The following is a 19,716-nucleotide window of genomic DNA, read 5'->3' as shown; positions in this document are numbered from 1 at the left end:
CTCGGACCAGGTTCTGTTACCCAGAATCCTTTGCAAAGCTCTAAAATTGGCTAAAAAAACACATGTTCCTCACATTTCTGTGGCAGAAAGTTCTGGAATCTGGGAGGAGCCACAAATTTCCTTCCACCCAGCGTTCCCCCAAGTCTCCCGATAAAAATGATACCTCACTTGCGTGGGTAGGCCTAGCGCCCGCGACAGGAAACGCCCCAAAGCGCAACGTGGACACCACCAACATTTTGGAAGAAAACAGAGGTGTTTTTTGCGAAGTGACTACCTGTAGATTTTGGCCTCTAGCTCAGCCGGCACCTAGGGAAACCTACCAAACCTGTACATTTCTGAAAACTAGAGACCTAGGGGAATCCAAGGAGGGGTGACTGGCGGGGCTCGGACCAGGTTCTGTTACCCAGAATCCTTTGCAAAGCTCAAAAATTGGCTAAAAAAACACATGTTCCTCACATTTCTGTGGCAGAAAGTTCTGGAATCCGAGAGGAGCCACAAATTTCCTTCCACCCAGCGTTCCCCCACATCTCCCGATTAAAAATGATACCTCACTTGTGTGGGTAGGCCTAGCGCCCGCGACAGGAAACGCCCCAAAGCGCAACGTGGACACATCACAGAAAAAAGACCTGTTTTTAGCAAACTGCCTACCTGTAGATTTTGGCCTCTAGCTCAGCCGCCACCTAGGGAAACCTACCAAACCTGTGCATTTCTGAAAACTAGAGACCTAGGGGAATCCAAGGAGGGGTGACTGGCGGGGCTCGGACCAGGTTCTGTTACCCAGAATCCTTTGCAAAGCTCAAAAATTGGCTAAAAAAACACATGTTCCTCACATTTCTGTGGCAGAAAGTGCTGGAATCTGAGAGGAGCCACAAATGTCCTTCCACCCAGCGTTCCCCCACGTCTCCCGATAAAAATGATACCTCACTTGTGTGGGTAGGCCTAGCGCCCGCGACAGGAAACGCCCCAAAGCGCAACATGGACACATCACAGAAAACAGACCTGTTTTTAGCAAAGTGCCTACCTGTAGATTTTGGCCTCTAGCTCAGCCGCCACCTAGGGAAACCTACCAAACCTGTGCATTTCTGAAAACTAGAGACCTAGGGGAATCCAAGATGGGGTGATTTGTGTGGCTCGGACCAGGTTCTGTTACCCAGAATCCTTTGCAAACCTCAAAATTTGGCTAAAAAAACACATGTTCCTCACATTTCTGTGGCAGAAAGTTCTGGAATCTGAGAGGAGCCACAAATTTCCTTCCACCCAGCGTTCCCCCACGTCTCCCGATAAAAATGATACCTCACTTGTGTGGGTAGGCCTAGCGCCCGCGACAGGAAACACCCCAAAGCGCAATGTGGACACATCACAGAAAACAGACCTGTTTTTAGCAAAGTGCCTACCTGTAGATTTTGGCCTCTAGCTCAGCCGCCACCTAGGGAAACCTACCAAACCTGTGCATTTCTGAAAACTAGAGACCTAGGGGAATCCAAGATGGGGTGATTTGTGTGGCTCGGACCAGGTTCTGTTACCCAGAATCCTTTGCAAAGCTCAAAAATTGGCTAAAAAAACACATGTTCCTCACATTTCTGTGGCAGAAAGTGCTGGAATCTGAGAGGAGCCACAAATGTCCTTCCACCCAGCGTTCCCCCACGTCTCCCGATAAAAATGATACCTCACTTGTGTGGGTAGGCCTAGCGCCCGTGACAGGAAACGCCCCAAAGCGCAACGTGGACACATCACAGAAAACAGACCTGTTTTTAGCAAAGTGCCTACCTGTAGATTTTGGCCTCTAGCTCAGCCGCCACCTAGGGAAACCTACCAAACCTGTGCATTTCTGAAAACTAGAGACCTAGGGGAATCCAAGATGGGGTGATTTGTGTGGCTCGGACCAGGTTCTGTTACCCAGAATCCTTTGCAAAGCTAAAAAATTGGCTAAAAAAACACATGTTCCTCACATTTCTGTGGCAGAAAGTTCTGGAATCTGAGAGGAGCCACAAATTTCCTTCCACCCAGCGTTCCCCCACGTCTCCCGATAAAAATGATACCTCACTTGTGTGGGTAGGCCTAGCGCCCGCGACAGGAAACGCCCCAAAGCGCAACGTGGACACCACCAAAATTTTGGAAGAAAACGGAGGTGTTTTTTGCGAAGTGACTACCTGTAGATTTTGGCCTCTAGCTCAGCCGGCACCTAGGGAAACCTACCAAACCTGTACATTTCTGAAAACTAGAGACCTAGGGGAATCCAAGGAGGGGTGACTGGCGGGGCTCGGACCAGGTTCTGTTACCCAGAATCCTTTGCAAAGCTCAAAAATTGGCTAAAAAAACACATGTTCCTCACATTTCTGTGGCAGAAAGTGCTGGAATCTGAGAGGAGCCACAAATGTCCTTCCACTCAGCGTTCCCCCACGTCTCCCGATAAAAATGATACCTCACTTGTGTGGGTAGGCCTAGCGCCCGCGACAGGAAACGCCCCAAAGCGCAACGTGGACACATCACAGAAAACAGACCTGTTTTTAGCAAAGTGCCTACCTGTAGATTTTGGCCTCTAGCTCAGCCGCCACCTAGGGAAACCTACCAAACCTGTGCATTTCTGAAAACTAGAGACCTAGGGGAATCCAAGGAGGGGTGACTGGCGGGGCTCGGACCAGGTTCTGTTACCCAGAATCCTTTGCAAAGCTCAAAAATTGGCTAAAATAACACATGTTCCTCACATTTCTGTGGCAGAAAGTTCTGGAATCTGGGAGGAGCCACAAATTTCCTTCCACCCAGCGTTCCCCCAAGTCTCCCGATAAAAATGATACCTCACTTGCGTGGGTAGGCCTAGCGCCCGCGACAGGAAACGCCCCAAAGCGCAACGTGGACACCACCAAAATTTTGGAAGAAAACAGAGGTGTTTTTTGCGAAGTGACTACCTGTAGATTTTGGCCTCTAGCTCAGCCGGCACCTAGGGAAACCTACCAAACCTGTACATTTCTGAAAACTAGAGACCTAGGGGAATCCAAGGAGGGGTGACTGGCGGGGCTCGGACCAGGTTCTGTTACCCAGAATCCTTTGCAAAGCTCAAAAATTGGCTAAAAAAACACATGTTCCTCACATTTCTGTGGCAGAAAGTTCTGGAATCCGAGAGGAGCCACAAATTTCCTTCCACCCAGCGTTCCCCCACGTCTCCCGATAAAAATGATACCTCACTTGTGTGGGTAGGCCTAGCGCCCGCGACAGGAAACGCCCCAAAGCGCAACGTGGACACATCACAGAAAAAAGACCTGTTTTTAGCAAAGTGCCTACCTGTAGATTTTGGCCTCTAGCTCAGCCGCCACCTAGGGAAACCTACCAAACCTGTGCATTTCTGAAAACTAGAGACCTAGGGGAATCCAAGGAGGGGTGACTGGCGGGGCTCGGACCAGGTTCTGTTACCCAGAATCCTTTGCAAAGCTCAAAAATTGGCTAAAAAAACACATGTTCCTCACATTTCTGTGGCAGAAAGTTCTGGAATCCGAGAGGAGCCACAAATTTCCTTCCACCCAGCGTTCCCCCACGTCTCCCGATAAAAATGATACCTCACTTGTGTGGGTAGGCCTAGCGCCCGCGACAGGAAACGCCCCAAAGCGCAACGTGGACACATCACAGAAAACAGACCTGTTTTTAGCAAAGTGCCTACCTGTAGATTTTGGCCTCTAGCTCAGCCGCCACCTAGGGAAACCTACCAAACCTGTGCATTTCTGAAAACTAGAGACCTAGGGGAATCCAAGGAGGGGTGACTGGCGGGGCTCGGACCAGGTTCTGTTACCCAGAATCCTTTGCAAAGCTCAAAAATTGGCTAAAAAAACACATGTTCCTCACATTTCTGTGGCAGAAAGTTCTGGAATCTGGGAGGAGCCACAAATTTCCTTCCACCCAGCGTTCCCCCAAGTCTCCCGATAAAAATGATACCTCACTTGCGTGGGTAGGCCTAGCGCCCGCGACAGGAAACGCCCCAAAGCGCAACGTGGACACCACCAAAATTTTGGAAGAAAACAGAGGTGTTTTTTGCGAAGTGACTACCTGTAGATTTTGGCCTCTAGCTCAGCCGGCACCTAGGGAAACCTACCAAACCTGTACATTTCTGAAAACTAGAGACCTAGGGGAATCTAAGGAGGGGTGACTGGCGGGGCTCGGACCAGGTTCTGTTACCCAGAATCCTTTGCAAAGCTCAAAAATTGGCTAAAAAAACACATGTTCCTCACATTTCTGTGGCAGAAAGTTCTGGAATCCGAGAGGAGCCACAAATTTCCTTCCACCCAGCGTTCCCCCACGTCTCCCGATAAAAATGATACCTCACTTGTGTGGGTAGGCCTAGCGCCCGCAACAGGAAACGCCCCAAAGCGCAACGTGGACACATCACAGAAAACAGACCTGTTTTTAGCAAAGTGCCTACCTGTAGATTTTGGCCTCTAGCTCAGCCGCCACCTAGGGAAACCTACCAAACCTGTGCATTTCTGAAAACTAGAGACCTAGGGGAATCCAAGGAGGGGTGACTGGCGGGGCTCGGACCAGGTTCTGTTACCCAGAATCCTTTGCAAAGCTCAAAAATTGGCTAAAAAAACACATGTTCCTCACATTTCTGTGGCAGAAAGTTCTGGAATCCGAGAGGAGCCACAAATTTCCTTCCACCCAGCGTTCCCCCACGTCTCCCGATAAAAATGATACCTCACTTGTGTGGGTAGGCCTAGCGCCCGCGACAGGAAACGCCCCAAAGCGCAACGTGGACACATCACAGAAAACAGACCTGTTTTTAGCAAAGTGCCTACCTGTAGATTTTGGCCTCTAGCTCAGCCGCCACCTAGGGAAACCTACCAAACCTGTGCATTTCTGAAAACTAGAGACCTAGGGGAATCCAAGGAGGGGTGACTGGCGGGGCTCGGACCAGGTTCTGTTACCCAGAATCCTTTGCAAAGCTCAAAAATTGGCTAAAAAAACACATGTTCCTCACATTTCTGTGGCAGAAAGTTCTGGAATCTGGGAGGAGCCACAAATTTCCTTCCACCCAGCGTTCCCCCAAGTCTCCCGATAAAAATGATACCTCACTTGCGTGGGTAGGCCTAGCGCCCGCGACAGGAAACGCCCCAAAGCACAACGTGGACACCACCAAAATTTTGGAAGAAAACAGAGGTGTTTTTTGCGAAGTGACTACCTGTAGATTTTGGCCTCTAGCTCAGCCGGCACCTAGGGAAACCTACCAAACCTGTACATTTCTGAAAACTAGAGACCTAGGGGAATCCAAGGTTGGGTGACTGGCGGGGCTCGGACCAGGTTCTGTTACCCAGAATCCTTTGCAAAGCTCAAAAATTGGCTAAAAAAACACATGTTCCTCACATTTCTGTGGCAGAAAGTTCTGGAATCTGAGAGGAGCCACAAATTTCCTTCCACCCAGCGTTCCCCCACGTCTCCCGATAAAAATGATACCTCACTTGTGTGGGTAGGCCTAGCGCCCGCGACAGGAAACGCCCCAAAGCGCAACGTGGACACATCACAGAAAACAGACCTGTTTTTAGCAAAGTGCCTACCTGTAGATTTTGGCCTGTAGCTCAGCCGCCACCTAGGGAAACCTACCAAACCTGTGCATTTCTGAAAACTAGAGACCTAGGGGAATCCAAGATGGGGTGATTTGTGTGGCTCGGACCAGGTTCTGTTACCCAGAATCCTTTGCAAACCTCAAAATTTGGCTAAAAAAACACATGTTCCTCACATTTCTGTGGCAGAAAGTTCTGGAATCTGAGAGTGGCCACAAATTTCCTTCCACCCAGCGTTCCCCCACGTCTCCCGATAAAAATGATACCTCACTTGTGTGGGTAGGCCTAGCGCCCGCGACAGGAAACGCCCCAAAGCGCAGCGTGGACACATCACATTTTTTCATTGAAAACAGTGCCTACCTGTAGTTTTTGGCCTGTAGCTCAGCCAGCACCTAGGGAAACCTACCAAACCTGTGCATTTCTGAAAACTAGAGACCTAGGGGAATCCAAGATGGGGTGACTTGAGGGGCTCTGACCAGGTTCTGTTACCCAGAATCCTTTCCAAACCTCAAATATTGGCTAAAAAAACGCATTTTTCACACATTTCGGTGACAGAAAGTTCTGGAATCTGATTGGAGCCACAAATTTCCTTCCACCCAGCGTTCCCCCAAGTCTCCCGATAAAAATGATACCTCAGTTGTGTGGGTGGGCCAGGTGCCTCCAACAGAATAAGGCCCAAAACTTGTAGAGATACAGGGGATAGTACTGCGAGTTTATAAGGACATATTCTTTTATACATCTTTAGACTGACTCTGCTTTGGGACCCACATACGTGAGGTGTCATTTTATTTGGGAGACTGAGGGGAACACTGGGGAGTAGGAATTTTGTGCTGGAGTGGTGATCGTACGAAGAAAAGTCAGGAAAATATGCTTTTTTTAAGCACATTTTGAGGTTTACAGAGGAGTCTGGGTAAGAAAATGTTGGGGGATCCACGCAAGCCACTCCTCCCTAGACTCCTTGGGGTGTCTAGTTTTAAAAAATGTCTGGGTTTGGTAGGTTTCCCTAGATGAAGGCCGCACACAGGACCAAAAACATAGGTGCCCTCTCCCCCCCCAAACACAGGTAGTTTTGTAATATATCGTTTTGATGTGCCCACATACGTCCGTGATGTGCCAAACACTAAAATTTTGAAAAGAAACACACTTAGGTTATGTGAAAAAGACCCCTCACCCACCAACCAAGTTGGTGGCATGCTTCATCATCGGGGTCCCACCTGAGGCACCTAGCGTGTCATAGGTGTGCTGCGACGCCTGATTACAGCGGAGCAGGTTTGGTCATTTTTACCACACATACTGGTTGGATTTGGCACGAGGGTGAGTGATGGTTCAGTGGATCAAATTTTACTAACAAGAGCTTTCACAAAAATGAAAAGCACTGTTAGTAACTGAAAGGCAAAAAACTGAACCAATGACTCACAGCTCGTGAGCTGTAAAGCCGCGACAAGGCACCAACCGCTTTACAGTCCATTCACACAACTTTCATACATGACACACACAAGGCCATTCACACCGCCAGCCACGGGCCCAGCACATTACAACACTCACATCGACAGACAGCGCCACTCAAGGGCCCATCACTTACATACGCCCACATGCCTGATACAACAATCACACCAGCTGATGGGAGTGTGTGGACTGGTGTTTGGCTGGCAGTGTGTTGCAGTAGCCAACATCAAGTCAATATGTACAGTCTCAGCCAAGCCCCACTCCACACACAATGGCATCATATTTTTATTTATTTTTTTAAACAGAGGAACCCCTAACTAAGTAGAAAGAATTACAAAACAACAAACACAAAAGCTCTAACTAACAACATGACAGAAATGCTAACCATGAAACTAAACACATGAAAATACAAAACAGACATGAGTTTACACTCATGGTTGTTCCCAGAAATTCTTCTGGGTGTGGTAATTCTTAAAACAAGCACCGACACACAGCCCAGGCTTTGAAGGACAATCTGGGCAGTACATTCGAGACTCCCTCCGGATACCTCTTCGAAAACACACTCTACATTTCTTAGCTGGAAAGTCTTTTTTGGGTGTGGGAGGAATGTGCTCAGCAAAGTGGCGATCTTTCAATCTAGCCACATCCTCCACCACTGCTTCTCTAGGAACTCTGGCCTGTTCCACCACAATAAGGCTCTCTATCACTGACTCCTGAAATTTCACAAATGTCATCTTTGAGTCTGGAGACCTATCCCTAAACACAATAAAAGCATTGAAGGTTGCTAAGTGGAAGAGGTGAAGTGCTAACTTCTTATACCAAACATAAGACTTACGAATAGCAGTATAAGGTTCCAACCTCTGGTCAACTCTATCTACACCTCCCATGTGCTTATTATAATCTAAAATGCACACAGGTTTGCGCACTTCAGCAACCTGGCCCCAAACAGTCACAGGGGAAGTACTCTCATCATGGATGGTACTTAGCATGTAGACATCCCTCTTGTCTGAAAATTTCAAAGCTAGCAGCTCCTCGTTCCGCAAGGCACAGCACTGTCCCCTCTCAAGTTTTTTACAGACAAGCTCCCTTGGATAGCCTTTCCGGTTAGAACGGATTGTGCCACAAGCAACTGTGTCCACTCTAAACAATTCCTTGAACAACTGCACACCAGTGTAGAAGTTATCTACATACAAATGGTGACCTTTGTTGAACAGTCGTCTACCAAGATCCCACACTATTTTCTCAGTAACTCCAAAAGTGGGAGGACAACCAGGGGGGTCAATATTGGAATCCCTACCAGTGTACACACGGAAACTATACACATATCCTGTCCTACTTTCAGACAGCATATACAATTTAATTCCATATCGTGCCCTTTTGCTAGGAATGTACTGCCTAAAAACCAAACGACCCTTGAAGAGGACCAAAGACTCGTCCACACTTATCTCTTTGCCTGGAACATAGACCTCCGAAAACCGATCTACAAAATGATCAAGGACAGGCCTAATCTTAAAAAGACGGTCAGAATCTGGGTGATCTCGTGGCAAGGCTAATGCATTGTCAACAAAATGCAGCATCCTAAGAAGAAGCAAATACCGATTACGACTCATGGTAGCTGGAAATATAGCTGTTGCCATCAAGGGACTAGTAGACCAATAAGAAGCCAGTGACGGCTTCCTTATCAACCCCATCAAAAAAGTCAAACCCAAAAACTTTTTTAGCTCCTCCAAATTTGTGGGAATCCACTGGGCAGCTCTAGAGTGTGGCCTAAGTCTAGCAGCGTTGTCCCTCAAATGCTGCTCCGCATACAAATTAGTCTGCTCAACAATCTCTTCCAAAAACACATCATCCATGAATAACTCAAAGAAATTGATAGGCATAAAGTTCTCTGTATTGGCGTTACACCCCGGGAGACCAGTAAAGGCAGGCAACTCTGGCTGCTCCATGTTTGGGGCAACCCAGACATCAGGTCTTCTAACGGGAAACCTTTCAGCCCCAGGTTGCTGCACTATTGGCACATCAATGTCCTCCTCTAAAACAGAACCTTCATCTGCACTGAGTGTGGCTTCATCATCAGAAGATTCCCCTCCAACAGAAACATCACTGCCAGAATCTCTGACTTCCTCCTCTGCCTCAGATGCAGAGTCCGTCTCATAGTCATGATCAGACTGTGACTCAAAAAGCATACCAACCACCTGCTGAGCGGTCATCCTGCGGCTAGCCATGATCTCTCCTGCTAAAATTAACTGGACAAATTCACCACCAACAACCAGCACTGTGTAAGACAAGTAACAAAGTGTAGCTTTGTTAGTAAGAGTTACAAACTCAAAAACTATACCGCTCACTTGCCTGAAAAAGCTTGATTCACCAGCAACTACACAGCAATCACCAATGATATCCCACTAAAAAGAAAGAAAGAAAGGCAAATTAGAAATAAGACAAAACAAATATCATTGTGCACAAACCTAAGGACAATTTCACACACAATCCTGCATTTAGTACACCCCCTACAAACATGTCATTCATGCATGGCAACAATACTCCTTTGGAGTAAATTGTTTTTACTTACCTAAAACATGCAACTGTGCAAACTGCAGGTCAACCACCGCCAAAACCGCAAGGAGCCACAGCAAATAAAGCAAAAGCTTTGAACTAGAACAAAAAGGAGGAAAACATTTTTTATCACAAATGCAAAGACTTCTTCAGTTGACAAACACCCCACCATCAAACATTTTAGAAATTGGTGCCTAAGTGGATTCTGCCATAGGGGCAGATGGGCCTACTAAAAAAATAGGCCTGTCTGCCCCAAGGAAGCCAAAAAATACCTTTAGTACTGTGTCCCCATGGAGAGCGACCCTTGCCAAAGGGGACAGCCCTCAAACAAAAAAAACACACACAACACTATCCCTGGTGCCTAAGTGGCTTCTGCCCCCTTGGGGGCAGGTGGTTCTAGAAAAATAGGCCCATCTGCCCCCAGGGGGGGCAGAAATGGCCAACAGGTCAATGCCCCCCTTGGGGGGGCGCCCGTGCCCAAGGGGACGCCCCCACACAAAAATAAACACATAAAAAAAAATCCCTGGCGTTCTAGTGGTTTCTGCCCCCCTTGGGGGCAGATCAGCCTAAAAATAATAGGCTGATCTGTCTCCAAGGGGTGCAGAAATGGCCTGGGTACATGTGCCCCCAAAGTGGGGGGCGACCCTTGCCCAAGCCCCCCCCCATCCACTAACACACACACACACACACACACTATCCCTGGTGTCTACGTGGCTTCTGCCCCCCTTGGGGGCAGGTGGGTCTAGAACAATAGGCCCATCTGCCCCCAGGGGGGGCAGAAATGGCCAACAGGTCAATGCCCCCCTTGGGGGGGCGCCCGTGCACAAGGGGACGCCCCCACACAAAAATAAACACATAAAAAAAAATCCCTGGCGTTCTAGTGGTTTCTGCCCCCCTTGGGGGCAGATCAGCCTAAAAATAATAGGCTGATCTGTCTCCAAGGGGTGCAGAAATGGCCTGGGTACATGTGCCCCCAAAGTGGGGGGCGACCCTTGCCCAAGCCCCCCCCCCATCCACTAACACACACACACACACACACACACTATCCCTGGTGTCTACGTGGCTTCTGCCCCCCTTGGGGGCAGGTGGGTCTAGAAAAATAGGCCCATCTGCCCCCAGGGGGGGCAGAAATGGCCAACAGGTCAATGCCCCCCTTGGGGGGGCGCCCCGTGCCCAAGGGGACGCCCCCCCACAAAAATAAACACATAAAAAAACATCCCTGGCGTTCTAGTGGTTTCTGCCCCCCTTGGGGGCAGATCACCCTAAAAATAATAGGCTGATCTGTCTCCAAGGGGTGCAGAAATGGCCTGGGTACATGTGCCCCCAAAGTGGGGGGCGACCCTTGCCCAAGCCCCCCCCCCATCCACTAACACACACACACACACACACTATCCCTGGTGTCTACGTGGCTTCTGCCCCCCTTGGGGGCAGGTGGGTCTAGAAAAATAGGCCCATCTGCCCCCAGGGGGGGCAGAAATGGGCAACAGGTCAATGCCCCCCTTGGGGGGGCGCCCCGTGCCCAAGGGGACGCCCCCCCACAAAAATAAACACATACAAAAACATCCCTGGCGTTCTAGTGGTTTCTGCCCCCCTTGGGGGCAGATCAGCCTAAAAATAATAGGCTGATCTGTCTCCAAGGGGTGCAGAAATGGCCTGGGTACATGTGCCCCCAAAGTGGGGGGCGACCCTTGCCCAAGCCCCCCCCCCCATCCACTAACACACACACACACACACACTATCCCTGGTGTCTACGTGGCTTCTGCCCCCCTTGGGGGCAGGTGGGTCTAGAAAAATAGGCCCATCTGCCCCCAGGGGGGGCAGAAATGGCCAACAGGTCAATGCCCCCCTTGGGGGGGCGCCCCGTGCCCAAGGGGACGCCCCCCCACAAAAATAAACACATAAAAAAACATCCCTGGCGTTCTAGTGGTTTCTGCCCCCCTTGGGGGCAGATCAGCCTAAAAATAATAGGCTGATCTGCCCTCAAGGGGGGCAGAAATGGCCCTAAAAGACATGCCTCCCAAAGGGGAGCGACCCTTGCCCTTGGGGGCAGATGGACCTAAAAAAAATAGGCCGATTTGCCCCCAAGGGGGGTAGAAAAGGCCAACAGTTCTCTGCCCCCTTGGGGGGGGCGCCCCTTGCCCAAGGGGGCACCCCCCCCCACATAAATACACATAAAAATAAAAAACCCTGGTGATCTAGTGTTTTCTGCCCCCCTTGGGGGCAGATCTGGCTAAAAAGTAGCCAATCTGCCCTCAAGGGGGGCAGAAATGGCCCTAAAGGACATGCCCCCCACAGGGGAGCGACCCTTGCCCAAGGGGGCGCCCCCCCATTCACTACACACACAATCCCTGGTGCCTAAGTGGCTTCTGCCCCCCTTGGGGGCAGATGGACCTAAAAAAAATAGGCCGATCTGCCCCCAAGGGGGGCAGAAAAGGCCAACAGTTCTCTGCCCCCTTGGGGGGGGCGCCCCTTGCCCAAGGGGGCACCCCCCCCAACATAAATGCACAGAAAATAAAAATCCCTGGTGATCCAGTGGTTTCTGCCCCCCTTGGGGGCAGATCCGCCTAAAAAGTAGGCCAATCTGCCCCCAAGGGGGGCAGAAATGGCCGTAACAAATTGCCCCCACAAGGGGAGCGACCCTTGCCCAAGGGGCCGCTCCCCGCCAACAAGAAACAGGAAAGAACAACAAAAAAAAAAAATCCCTGGTGTCTAGTGGGCATTCCTGCTGCCCGATCGCAATGCGATCGGGCAGCAGGAATGCTCAAAGAGACACCGGGGGAAAGGAAAAGCCTTTCCCCCGGTGCCTCTTTAGCCCAAACCCCCCACCCACCGGGAAGAGGAACTCACCTCTTCTCCGTTCGCCGCACAGGAAGCAAATGGCTTCCTGTGCGGCGAAATCCCCATAATGAAGTCAGCGCGCGATCGCGCGCTGACGTCATTATGGGGGGGTGGGGGGGTCGGGGGTGGAAGGGGAAGGGCTTCCCCTTCCATCCCTGACTTTGGGGGGGTGGGGGGAGCACACAGAGGGAGCGAGAGCGCTCCCTCTGGGCTGTGTGCCGAGGACGTAGTGGTTACGTCCTCGGCACAGCAGCACTGTGCCGCGGGACGTAACCACTACGTCCGCGGCACAGAAGGGGTTAAAGGCCCATTTATCTTATGTTTTGCTTTTTGCCCTTTCCTTAGCACAGAAGGGTTGTGCAGTTGCAACTGTGAAGGGTTACTTATTGGCGCTGTCGGCCTTTCTGTGCCTTCCTTATCAACCTTACTTGTTTAAACCTCCTATAGTTGTCAGGTTCTTGAGAGGCCTGACTAACAAGTTTCGTCTCACTTTGTTTCTCATGCCTCAGTGGGATTTGAATTTGGTTTTTACTTTTTTAATGGGTTCACAGTTTGAGCCTATGCATTCTTGTTCTTTGAGGCTGTTAGTTTTGAAAACAGTCTTCCTCATTGCTATCATGTCTGCTAGGCGTGTGAGTGAGCTCCAGGCTCTTAGTGTCACACCTCCCTTTACATCCTTTCATGCTGACAAGCTGGTGTTGAGAACCAGGGCGGCTTTCCTTCCTAAGGTTGTCACTCCCTTCCATAGGGGGCAGTCTATTACTCTTTCATCCCTCTACCCTCCTCCCCACCCTTCAAAGGAGAAAGACTTCATCGCCTAGACCAGAGAAGAGCTCTGAGTTTTTATATTCAAAGGACAAAAGACTTTTGTGTTGATGACCAACTCTTCGTTGGATATGTGGGCAAGATGAAGGGCAAAGCCACACACGAGAGAACCATGTCCAGGTTGGTCATTCTTTGCATAAAGAGCTGTTAATCACTGGCAAAGAAAGTTCCTTCTGAGGGTATTAGAGCCCATTCCACCAGGGCTAAGTCTGCCACTTCAGCCTTGGCTAGAGGTGTACCAGTTGTGGATCTTTGTAAGGTAGCAACTTGGGCCTCCCTCCACACTTCTGCGAAGCATTAGTGCTTGGATTCGGAAGTTAGGAGGGACGACCATTTTGCACGTTCTGTGTTGCAGGATTTCTTGGTGTGATCGGTCAGGCACCCACCTCTCGGTGCGGTACTGCTTTGGGACTCTATTCGTAAGGTGAGGAATCCACAGGTAGTTGTATCCATCAGAAGAGCAAGTTACTTACCTTCGGTAACGCTTTTCTGGTGGATACACTAGCTACCTGTGGATTCCTACCAGTCCCACCCACCTCCTCGTTGCCTGTCTGGTCATACCAAGACTTCTTTTGCTAGATATGTATATACCTTTTTGGGTATTTTTATATAAATAAATATTGTGTTTATATTGTATTTGGATTGGTATGTATATATATATATGTTGTTTTTGTGAGGTCGATTTTCATCTGTTTGCCTCAAAGGCAAGTAAAAAATGGTGAAACTGACGTCAGCACGCCAGCTAGGACCTCTTATTGCCAGGATGACGTAGTCACGTGCTGAACCGTGCAATCGAGACGTCTTCGTCGACGTGAAGAGCTAGGAAGAAAGTTTCTGTTGAATGCTGGCGCATTGGGAGAATTCATAAGGTGAGGAATCCACAGGTAGCTAGTGTATCCACCAGAAAAAAGCATTACCGAAGGTAAGTAACTTGTTCCTTCCTTCTGCAGGAAGGCAAATGAAACCACCCCATTAGCCTCCCACACGTCAGCAAAGGTAGAGAGGCCAATCCTATCCCAGCCCTGAAAACCTCTGAGCTCTATCACTGGCTGGAATTTGTAACCTTCCCGGAGGTGTGTCAACCTACTTCCCCAACCCATCTCCCTAGTCAGTCTTTTCCAAATGGCCACCACTGTTCTAGTGACCAGGAAGACAGTAGGGGCCAACCGTCCCCCCGTATCAGGCATGCAGATAGCTCTGCTTGACCATGCCTCATCTATCAAAATGAAAGGCCGGGTCCTCCTAGTCATTCACCACGCTGACTTGTGCAGCATCATAGTATTTCTTAATGCACGGTAAAGCTATGCCTCCCTCATACTTAGAACTTTGGAGTACTTTCATGGCCATGCTGGGTTATTCGCACGCCCAAAAAAGTGTTTTCACAAGCATATCCACCCTTGCGACGGGTGCAGACTATTCTGAAGGATGTACAAGAGTTGGGGAAGAGCTATTCAACATGGATGCCTTTCCCAATAACGACGTATGTCAATGTTGTACTTCACATTCGAACTCCTGTAAAATAGGCCCAAGATTTGCCTCGTAATGAGATTCAGTGTTCCAAGTGACCCAAATCCCAAGATATTTATACCTGTTGTGTTTCCTCCCTCGAACTCCGAGGCAGTTCTCAAACTGGCTCCTATCTCACGTCGGGAACAGTAGAGATTTCTCCCAATTTATGACAAAACCAGTGTATGTGCTGAAGATGCAGAAGATGTCCTGCAAATGGCTCAGTACCTGATATGTGTGTCAAGTACAGCAAGATATCATACACATACAGCAATATACGCTCTTCCCATCCCGCCCTTCCAGGCCAGCCCAATACCTGAGCATCAATCCACACCCACTCCGTCAGCGCCTCTATCGCCAAGGCAAACAGCATCGGCAGGAGGGGGCACCCCTTCCTAGCACCCTGTTGGGACCCGGAACTCCCAGGACAAGTGACTGTTCAGCTTCACTATAGCTCTCGGTCTTTCATATAACAATTTGGCCCATCAAACAAAGTTTGTCCGAACCCCCATCTTAGCTAGGATCCCAAACAAGTATGGCCACTCCACAGAGTCAAAGGCCTTATTGGTGTCAAGCGAGACAATGATCCGTCTGTCCAACAATGCCCAGCTCTCCTGAGCCTTTGAAATAAATGAGTCTTGCTGCTGTGTACAGTCCCAAGCTTTGCTGGGAAAATGAGTGCATATTTTAGATTTAGCTGTTGTAGCACTTTCTTCATCAGCAGAAAATGCATCTCTCTGCCTCTGGACCAAGTTGTTGTAGTTCGGGTACATGTTAAACTCATGTCCGTCTATTGACTAAGGACCATGTTTCCGAGCCACTTGCAGGATAACATCTCTGTCCCTAAAGGTCATCAAATGGGCTATAAACAGGTGCAGCGCACTCCAGGCGGTGGAGGGTACGTGGGTATTCTATGCGCACACTCTGCAGAAAAGAAGCTTGACGGATGGCCCTGCAGAACAGTCTTTTCCAGCCATTCCTCCTCAAAACGTTCTGAATTAAAACCCTCTGCTTTTTCCAGAACCCCAACCAGGTGTACGTTGTGGCAGCAGGACCTACTGTCTGCATCTTTCATTCGGTTAGTCAGCACCTTTACCTCCTTTTCCATAGTGGAGCATTTCAATGTCAGCTCCTTTCCGTGTGGCAAACTGGTACCCAATTGGTCCTCCACTTCTTTAAAATGTCCATCATTTTTTTTATGGTCGACACAGAGGAGTCCACCTCGTTCACCACTGCAGCTATCTGTGTTTCAAATGACACCTTTCTGGCCCTTATGGCCTTCAAAATGGTCGCCATATGCACAGCCAGTGATGCGTTCCCTTCCTCCGTCGTCACTTGGCCATCCCCGGTGTCAACATTCTGCAACAGGGGGCTCCCCTCACCCTACCTCCTTCCCCCTCGGGTTACGAGTCTTCCTCGTCGATCTGGCTGCAGTGCTACCAAAGGTCACAACTAGCAGGGGAGAGTCTAGGCCCAGGTCGAAATCCTACGCCTTGCTCCCAAACACCTAGATCTCAAGCCCTGATCTCCAAGCCAAGGGTGTGGGAGGGCGTATTTGGTCTCCACTAGATGGCTCCCGTTCCTTAGCAGCCCTTCACCTTTCCGCAGGTCTCTATGCTCCTCCAGTAGTGACCGGCTCCTGTGAGCGCAAGACCCTATATTCTTTTATATTATTTGATGATAAGGTGACATGTAAGAGGCTACTATCCTCAGAGGTCGGCTCAAATCTTTTGACTCAGACAGGAGTATAAGATCATCCAATTAAACAATGAGAATCAGTAGCCATCAAACAATAACAATATACAATAAGGAGTCAGTAATTTAAACACACCATGACTTATGTGGCCATGAATCACCACACCAATTTAGTAAAGTATAAACATGTATTGCCCTTAAATTGACAATGCTAAGGCCACATAACTGATGCGCAAAACCAAATGATAGCAATACAGAAACAACACAGGCTGTCCAAAGCGTCTAAAGAATCTCAGTCTAGTAAGTGCAATTATCATTAAACATTCCAAAAGAATTATGCAGAATAAGAACAGAATTTCTTTGAAGAATAGAAACAGAATACACTACTGTGCAGTTGAATCAAACACAATCAATTAATATTCATTCAAATCAAATATTGGGTCAGCCATCCTAGCTTCTAAAATCTAATTTGAAAAGCATGCATGGGCTGGACTTTGTCACATGTAAAAATTAAAAAATAAGATCAAAATTAATTTGGAAAACTATCTATCTCTGTTGCCAAACAAAATATGCGTTTTTGATGATTTTCTAAAGGGACAACCTGCAAAGGAATAACAAATGCATATTGGTTATACCCCTCCTAAATGAGACAGCAGCTTGCAGATTCTTCATCAGCAGAGCACAGGAACTGCTGGCCTTTAGTCGGCATCAGGAACATAAAAGGGAAAACAGTCAGTAATGTTGAGCGTAAAGTATCTGAACTGTTTGAATCATAGACAAGAGCTGAATAACAGAACTGAACAGAAGCTAAACAGAATGCTAAATTAAAGTCCAATTAAGTTACTAGCTAAGCCTCTTTTGGATAAGACTATGAGGTGGGTTAGTGCACAGCCAATAAATCATCATCTGTGCTTCAGTTGTATCTTTTCTTTGTTCCTTCCAAGATAGGGTAGGGTCACGTTCACTCTCCAGTTGACAGCTTCTGCAATAATTTGCATTTTAAAAGGACACAGAAGCAGAGAACACATTTAACTAATGCTGCTTCCTTTCAAAAACAAATGTTCATTGTTAAAACTTAAAACATTTATCACTAGAATGTACAGTACAAGGAGGACAGGGAAAGCAGTAACTTTCCACTGCTAGGATGTCTAATAAACAATGTTTGCAAAGCATTTCAGTAAAATCAACATGACATTTAAACATCGTGCTTCTGGAAAAATACTAAAATGTGGGCCTTTTCACTATTGCTAATACATGAAGAATAAAATATTTCACAATAATTTCAAACCATTAGTTTTGTAATAATCATCTTTTTCCAGTGCAGTTAATTATGATTAAACAAAATACATTTTCTAGACATTTTTTATTTCACATTGAACTCGAGGTGGCTGACACTATAAGAATCACTTTTAAAGTTGCACGTTTATTTTTCTAAAACACGTTTCTTTGTTTAAACCCTTTTTAGTGCACGTTAATAATTTCATTTTAGTTACACATTTTTATTAATAATGTTTACTCTCTAACACTTCTTACTGCTGGGTGGTTGCCATCTTGGCCAGTTGGTCCACCGTCCACTTTCAGTTGTGCCTCAAGGAGGCCGCACCCCAGCCACACAGAAGGAGCTCAGAAAGGTGCCATATTATAGGATAAATCACTCTGGGGCCTTCAGCCGGCACAGGAGCTCGGCGGCACACATCTTACTTCACGCTCGATCAGTTCATGCCCCATTCGCCACTTTTTAACAAAAAAATATATATTTACCAATCCAGCATGAATTGGTAAACAAAAAGGAAAAGAGGCACCTGTGTCATTTTGTAGGCATGCTAGCTCATATTGCGCACACCTACAAAATGGTGCCGGCAGATGCGTCCCAGCATTTTCTTTTTTTTTAAAGTATACTCTTTGACCATGCTGCACAGAATCAGCGAAGCTACACAGTATCGCTAACAACCACTGCAAAGTCAATAGGCCCTAAAGAAGAGACCTGTTTTGTTCGCAGGTGTTTGTTTTGAAGCCTATTCTTCTATGTTGCTTCCTACAATGACAGACTACACACCCCTGACGTGACATAATTTTTGGAGCATAAAGGTAATTATTATATTTATTCTTTAATTTGCCTTTGAAAGACTGATGACGATGTGCACAGATTCAAGCGTAGCTTATTTAAAAGGTATGCTTTGTATTCTTCTCCACAGGGGCAATACCAGTTTGTGATCCCTCACATCTGAGAGTCCTCGACTGACACTATTGCTTGAGGAGCACTAAACACGATTTTGCCTGTCAGAGCTCCTTAGATGCGAGCTTGTTATTCAGAGATCATCTGATTAGAGGGCCCCTGCATGTGGAAGAGACCCAGCAGAATGGGTTGTGAAAAACAACTAGAAAATTCTCATAAAGCATAAGATCAAACAAAAAGAGCTGTTTCACTGGCATGTTTTCTGGCAGAAATTAGCATTTTGACAAGGACTATACATGGTTGACAATCGAACTGCAAGATTAAATGTACACTTAATTACTGCAGCATATATGGATGGCTGTTCAAATTACTTTACTTCCATTAAAATAGGTAATAACTGCTTTCTACCTTTAGGAGAATTAATATTAGGTTTTTCTGAATTTCTACAGAGTCTTCCAGCATCATGGGCAAGTTCGGCTAGGAATGGTAAGTGTCTTTCTTTTGCATTCCATTTCCACTAGCTATTAATGACATTTAGACAAAAGATAAATATATTAGCTAGTTATTTAAATGAAATTCTTAAATCGTTTCTCAATACGTATATTTCCCTAAAACTTTAAATCATGCAAATAAATAAATATGATAATGAGCGTGCTTGAGACACATTTGTCATGCTCTTCCGATTTCAGCTTGGGTCCTTTCTCTGGTGGTGCACACAGTCATGTATGTAGGCACTAGCACCCTCCTAGGTACGATCATTTCAAAGCTACAGTTACTCTGTGGTTACCTTATTGCCCTTGCCGTGAAATTGTTGTTGATTCCATCCACTGTCTTCTTTGCCCTGATAGATTACTCTCTACTGTGCTTAAGGCTCTTGGCTAAAGCAGTCTGGTAGCACCAGATGTATAAGCTGTTTTTGTGATCTCAGAAACATCCATGATTGGGAACATTTGCTTTATGCGTTTGACTGAGCCAACCATCTCTGTGTGTTGTTTATGTGGCTTGCAAAGTGAATTTGAAAATGTACAACCTTTAGTTGTTTGTAGACTTTATGAAGCTATTACGTTTGACACAGGTCTTGTTGAATACCTTTCTAAACAGGATTGGTTGGGAATAAAATGCTTTCCTAGCCCT

General features: G+C 47.5%; 1 protein-coding gene across 1 annotated transcript in view; it reads left to right on the top strand.

The window, feature by feature from the left end:
- GTF2H2C (GTF2H2 family member C) overlaps window positions 1-19,716 on the top strand; it is a 229,619-nt gene that overhangs the window by 48,492 nt on the left and 161,411 nt on the right. The window contains exon 4 of the mRNA XM_069224368.1: window positions 19,032-19,068. Coding sequence (XP_069080469.1) covers window positions 19,032-19,068 — 37 coding nt within the window. The remainder of the gene's footprint in view (window positions 1-19,031; window positions 19,069-19,716) is intronic.

Source organism: Pleurodeles waltl, chromosome 1_1 (assembly GCF_031143425.1).
Source record: "Pleurodeles waltl isolate 20211129_DDA chromosome 1_1, aPleWal1.hap1.20221129, whole genome shotgun sequence".
Taxonomy (NCBI): Eukaryota; Metazoa; Chordata; class Amphibia; order Caudata; family Salamandridae; genus Pleurodeles; species Pleurodeles waltl.
Note: the sequence above shows the minus strand (reverse complement) of the source record. Positions and strands in the feature narration are given on the sequence as shown.